This window comes from Gastrolobium bilobum, unplaced genomic scaffold (genome assembly GCF_033153095.1).
Source record: "Gastrolobium bilobum isolate Gb01-03AN ecotype WA unplaced genomic scaffold, APGP_CSIRO_Gbil_v1 utg3766, whole genome shotgun sequence".
Classification (NCBI taxonomy): domain Eukaryota; kingdom Viridiplantae; phylum Streptophyta; class Magnoliopsida; order Fabales; family Fabaceae; genus Gastrolobium; species Gastrolobium bilobum.
Window position 1 is genome coordinate 192,513 of NW_026898390.1, and position 6,939 is coordinate 199,451.

General features: G+C 30.0%; 1 protein-coding gene across 1 annotated transcript; it reads left to right on the top strand.

The window, feature by feature from the left end:
* The first annotated feature begins 2,785 nt into the window (after positions 1 to 2,785).
* LOC133315691 (gibberellin 20 oxidase 2-like) lies at positions 2,786 to 6,383 on the top strand. Its single transcript, XM_061517368.1, has 3 exons — positions 2,786 to 3,261; positions 3,436 to 3,757; positions 6,108 to 6,383. The coding sequence occupies exons 1-3, from the start codon at positions 2,786 to 2,788 to the stop codon at positions 6,381 to 6,383; spliced, it is 1,074 nt and encodes a 357-aa protein (XP_061373352.1).
* Positions 6,384 to 6,939: the final 556 nt, after the last annotated feature.

Sequence of the window (6,939 nt, forward strand, 5' to 3'; positions counted from 1 at the left end):
ATATAATTAATTTTGAGACAATGGGAGATAGTTTGAATAGTGACACTTACTAATTACATACTTTATAATTAAATGCGCAAACAACAAAAAATGTTGTCTTTTACATTTATATGTTAGGAATATAATATGGGTTCGTTTTTTTTAATTTTTTTTTTTTGGTCAGGTGTTTTTTTTTTAAAGTTACTTGAGACAATTTTGTCTAATATTTATCGAAAAGATATCATTTTTGGGCGAAAATCATAGTGTATTTGTAATTTTAATTTATTTCAGGTTATAATAATCTTGATCATTTTAAATTTTTAATCTCAAAACAACGTTTTTTTGGTATACATTAGATAAAATTGTCTAAAATAACATTAGATACATTTTTTCATATAATATAAGAGTTTTGCATTTGTTATGTTGCATGACAAAAGTTGAGTTTCTCCACATACATCATTATTTTTGCTGCATTTTTTTTTAATAATGGACCCCACATTGTTGTCTCTATAGCATGACAAAAAGATTGTCCTATAACATTATACTTGTTTTCCCCATAATATAAAAGAAAAAGTGTTTCTCTTGTAGAAGAAAACTCTATCTCCTGTAAGAATAAAATTGAAGGGTATTTTGAAAATTATTTATTTTACTTTCATCTTATAACATGAATTTTATTAAAATACCTTTTATTTTTATTCATAAATCTCAAAATGATGTCATGGGGTTGCAAGAGATAATTTTATCTCATGTTACAGGAGAAGTGTTAATCCTTAACGTAAAATATAAAGTGATTTATAAATTTTTGTTAATATTTTATTAATTAAACATTCGTGGAAATTGTCATCATATATGAATTTTTATAATAAAAAATTGTGAGAGTTGATTGTTTAGGGTTTTTATGATTGAGTGATTTGGTAGTGTTTGTTTCAGGTTTTATGAAAATATACCTAGGCATTCATCATTGGATTTCAATGTTGTCCTCATTTGGTACAAGTGTTTTAAGATTTTTTTCCATCCAACGGTGTTACGTAGAAATCATGATTTGTGTGAAAAAAGCAAAGAGGAACATTGTGCAAGTTTACCACTTGCAATGTGGTATTTCAAAATAAAACTGGGTAAATGGGGGAAGTGGTCATGCAAAGTAACAATATTACCTTCTGATTAGAGTACATCTGTATACAAAATTTAATTATAAGGTTATTTTCGTCATTTCATTCTATTTTCCATCAATATTTTAACTTCAACCAAACACAGAATCACAAAACTTAACCCATTTTCTGGTAATATTTCGGCCACCAACCATATTACTTTTTTTAAATTTTTCTACCAAACTCATTTTCCAATTATATTCCTGGTAAATGTATTTACCTAGTAAAAAAATATATATCCTCTACTAAACACCCCCTTAGAGTTTGATCTTTGCCATACCTATTCTTATAATGAATATATTAATATTATGAAATGTTTTAATACAGATTGATGGTCTGTGCATTGATTGTCCACCTTTTGAAATTCAATAAATTCTTGTGTAAAGAAATTAATATGTTTGAAATATAATATAAAACATAAATTAATTTATAAAAGATTTGATGTTTATCTTTTTAAACGATATAGAATTGTCTCTTTTCAAGTGAGAGAAAGAGATATATGGGGGAAATGGAGTTTTTTTTAAATTAAATTTTAAATAATAAATACTAACTTTAATTAATATGACTATTCTTTAAAATGAAAAACATTTTTTCCATTTATAAATCCTTATTAGTTATTAATATTTTACAAAGTAATTTAACATTCGTACAATTGTGACTTTGTCAATTTTATTAATGTAATACTTGAGTTACGCTATTTGAAGAGCCTCAATGTCATAGATTTAAGTTTACAAAAATATAAACACACGTTCAATGTGGTGTAAATATATAAAAGTATGGAAAAAAAAATGATGTGCAGCTAACCCTTTTTTTTTTTTAACAAAATCCAAAGTCCCCCAACCCAAATAACGTGACACCGATGTAAATCTTATTTTCCCCAGCTCTAACATTGTTACTGGGAGGGCATTAGTAACCAGCTATCATGCACCAACGTTTTAAAAATCCTGACATGTCTTGTCTTACATTTTCCGACATTCATCGACACTCTGACATTTTCCAGCACTTTAACATGCATTGCATAGACTCAAAAAGGGTTCAAAGTTTGCGTTGCTTTGCGTTTTTAGTTTTAACTATTAGATTCGTTGGATTATGATTATCATTTTATTGAGTTTAATATATTTGGGATATCTTATGTTTTTTTGCAAAATTGATGGGTATTGTAAATTTCGTTTTATTTTTTTGTTAAATTATTGAATATTAAATATAATATACATTATATAAATTAAAAATATTATTTAATATCAAAACGTATTCTAATGTGTCAAAATTTAATATTTTTTAGAATTAACGTATTGAAGTGTCATATCTCGTATCCTGTGTCGGTGTCTAGGCAGGATAGTTAACCAGACACGTACAACGATGGCTGTGGGATTTATCTCTCAGTAATATGAGTGGAATACCAAGTGAAAGATTTTTTTTTAAAAAAAAAAGAAAAAAAAGAATTGATTTTGTTTCGTTGAAAAAGTATTGATTCCACTCAAAGGTTTTGTTGTTCGTTGCTGGCTAGCTACTGATTATTCTATCTCTTAACTCTATAAATACATCCCATATACCTTGCCATATTTGCCTATCCCAAACTCTAAGCTCACTACTTAATTATTAGTTTTTGTGTTAAGAGTTCTTTCCTTGATCGATTGAAACTACATAATTAAGGTGAGATGGATTCATATCTCTTGTTGTCTGAACTTCAAGGGCATCCCGAAGTGCCATCAAATTTCATTTGGCCAAAGGAGTACCTAGTGGACGCCCATGAAGAGCTCCAAGCACCATTGGTGGATCTTGATGGGTTTCTCAAAGGGAACGATGAGAACACACAACATGCAGCTAAGCTCATAACTGGAGCTTGCTTGAACCATGGTTTCTTCCAAGTGATCAACCACGGTGTTGATCCACACCTCATTAGCGATGCATATAAGCAAATGGACACTTTTTTCAAACTCCCAATTCACAAGAAATTGAGCATTTCTAAAACACCCGGTTCCATGTGGGGCTATTCTGGTGCTCATGCTGACCGATTCTCCTCCAAACTCCCATGGAAGGAAACCCTCTCTTTCCCATACCATGACAACACCTTAGAGCCTGTTGTCACAAACTACTTTAACTCCACCTTAGGAGAAGAGTTTGAAGAAGCTGGGTAAGACAATCAATTAATTAATAATGTGAATTTTTTAATTAATTATAACAAGTTTATTTTATTATTTTGGCTTGTCTTTTCATGGAATTGAAAGACAACTCGTACGTGATCATCACTAACTATATATATACTATTACACTTTGTTAATTAATATATTGTGAATTCAATGCATAGAGTAACATTCCAGAAGTACTGTAAAGCTATGAAGCAGTTGGGGGTGAAGCTGACGGAGCTATTAGCAATAAGCTTAGGCGTGGATAGAATGCATTTCAGGGACTTGTTTGAAGATGGTTGCTCCATCATGAGATGCAACTATTACCCATCTTGCAAACAACCAAGACTTGCACTCGGAACAGGACCACATTGTGACCCAACGTCTATAACCATTCTTCACCAAGATCAAGTTGGAGGGCTTGATGTATTTTCAGACAACAAATGGCAGACGGTTAAACCTCGTCCTGACACCCTTGTAGTTAACATTGGAGATACCTTCACGGTAGGCCCTCAATATCCATACATATAACTGTTTATATTTCCTTTATTATTATATTACTTTGGGACTATAATCTAATAATCGATCTTGTATAATTTACATTGTTTGTTAAAGTTATATTCTGTTGATGGATTAAATTTAAAACGTTATATAATATTTAAATTAAATACCAATAATTGGGTGTAATACTTCAAGAGTATTTTTTTTTTTTTTTTCTTTCTAAATGAGCAGACACATGACCTTAATTAGTGTTTGTTAGAACGTGACAAATCCGGTGATTGAGTCAAAATTGTTTATCTCTAGATAGCAGGCGAGAAAGAGAAGATATAAGGAGCCAAGTTAGCTATAATTAAGCACCATTAATGGACGGCATATGTTAAGGCCTACACCTAAAATCTTTTGTTCATCTTTACATTTATGTGTTTTTGGCTAAAATAGAGAAAGAGGAAAAGGAGAAAAGTGAGGTTGCTTTGATTCTTTTTTTTCTTCTTTTTTTTAAAAAAAAAAAGTTATAGTAAAGATATAATGTTGAAATGACATTTTTGTAAATTAATAATTTCCAAATTATTCATATATGTCGGAATACACTCACTGGTCAAGTTCAGTAAGATATGGAAATAATCTTCAATTTGCACCTTTTTATCGTCTCCAAAGTCAATTTGACCTCTATCACTCTCAGCAAAGTTGGTAAATAATTTTTTGTCGTCACTCATGATTATTTGTACTGGTATCAAGATGCTACCAAAAATTGACTTCATTTCAATTTCTTGATATTAAAATGTTGTTCTTCTTCACTTTTAGATGAACTACTTTAATTCTGGTTGCGGGAAGAACTCTTTCATTCGTTGATATAACTATATATATATATATATATATATATATATATATATATATATATATATATATATATATATATATATCAGAGATCATTTGACTCCACAACTCTCATCCTAGCCATTAATTTCCGTCCATCCAACAATTATAGTTTAAGAAGTTATATTAATTAATCAATTATTAATTACACTATAAATGACAACCGTTGATTTTCGTCTATCAACGACTGAGATGGGGAGTAAGACTTAAAAGTCTTACTATATATATGTATATATGGAGTTTACATTTCTGCAGCTGTACGTGCAGCAATTAAATATTTGCCATATATATACTTGAAAGCATTAAATGCGGGGAATCATAACCATACAAAGAATGAAAAAATTAAATGTGGAGAATCATAACCATACACCTATCGATCCTACACACACATATGTATATATGTGTACAAACACACACACACACTATATATATATATATATATATATATATATATATATATATATATATATATATATATATTGGATATAAAATTTTGTTCAATCATCGCATTATAACTATGTATTCCGGGAAATAAATAGTTATAATATTAAAGTTGCACTTTTTTTCAATTTTCACATCAGCTGAAGAGAAAAAAAAATATAACTTTAATATTGTAATTATGTATTTCCAGGAATTCATAATTATAATGCGGTGACTGAACACAATCTTATATCCAGTGACTGGACACCCAATTTTCCATATATAAATATATATATTTCTCCTCTTTGTGAAAATATTTTCAGTACTACGGATGTACCGACCACTTGATACACCCTTTGCTAAATATAAAAAAAAAATATTTATATTATCTGTACTTTTATGATTATTTTCTTTCGTATCTCTATTTTTTTTCTTTTTTATTAAGGATGTACCTATGTATCGAGGATTTGTTCTCTCTTTGTCTAAATTCATAACATCGTCTTGAATCTTGTGCTTATTAGCTTGGTTCTACATTATAATAGCTATGATTCTATGAATAGCTATTTCTATAATTTCCAACAATGACCTCAAACTCATCATTTTATGGCACAATTTTCTGATTTCATACATAGCCTTGAGGCCTCAGTAGTACCATACCCCTCCCTTCTCCTGGTCCTTAAAAATGAGGGATAGAAAGAACTAGTAAGCAACGTTTATCGTTTCTATCTTTTATTATTTACCCAAAATTCTAAAATTAAGAAATAAAATGAGAGCCTAATTGAAACTTAATTTAAAGAAAAGAACTACTTAATGTCATACTTAGAACTTAGAAGAGCTACACAAAGATGCCGGCTTACATATATAACAAGGGGATAAAACTAGGAAGTGATCAAGAGTATATAAAGGTTGCAGCTATCTAATGGAAACCGGTTAATTGGCGTGCATGTATATATGTACTTTATTTACTGCGGTGAATAATTTGAAATTTGTTCGTATCTTCTTAGACAAGGAATCATTTAAGGTGTGCATGAAACTTAACTTATATTTGTCGGTTGTGCAGGCATTATCTAATGGGAGATACAAGAGTTGCCTTCATAGGGCAGTGGTTAACCAGTATAAGGAGAGAAGGTCTTTGGCATTTTTTCTATGCCCCAAAGAAGACAAGGTGGTGAAACCACCAGAAGATATTGTTCGAAGGGACGGGACGAAACAGTATCCAGATTTTACATGGTCGGATTTGCTTGAATTCACACAAAAGTACTACAGGGCAGACGAAGCTACACTGCCAAACTTCACCACGTGGTTGCTATCCTCCAAACCACAAACCTTAAGCTAACCAACAAATAGATTCTATTCTGCTACTTTGCTTTTTATAAGAGGTTGAGACACAATCTCGCATTTAAATTCTCTCTGTAGTTTTCCTAGCTACTGTCCAAAACTTCAACTCTGTGTGCTACTTTATCCCACATTTTAATGTGTATTGCGCTTTACATGGATTCGCTTTTTTAATGATATATTAAGTTAATACATGATGTGTCTTTGCATGTCAGTCATGTAGCTTTACACACATAAAATTAGTCACATAATTAGCTGAACACTGTATAAAACAAACTACATTATTATATAAATTTAGTTTATTCACTTAGTGATTGAACCTGTGATCAATTAATATATAATTTCCACCGATTCCAGATTCAAATTTAATAACATTGTTACAATGCGAAAGACCTAAGCTGCGTGCTTGCATGCAGTTTACTTTTTTAAATCTACAATTGAAAATCTAAAATCGTATTATTACTTGGAAAAAAAGAAGTATTCTTTAAAAACCACATAAGTTTGTATCTTTTTAGGTGAGTTAGATTTTATGTAAATTTAAAAAGTTATTTTTTTTT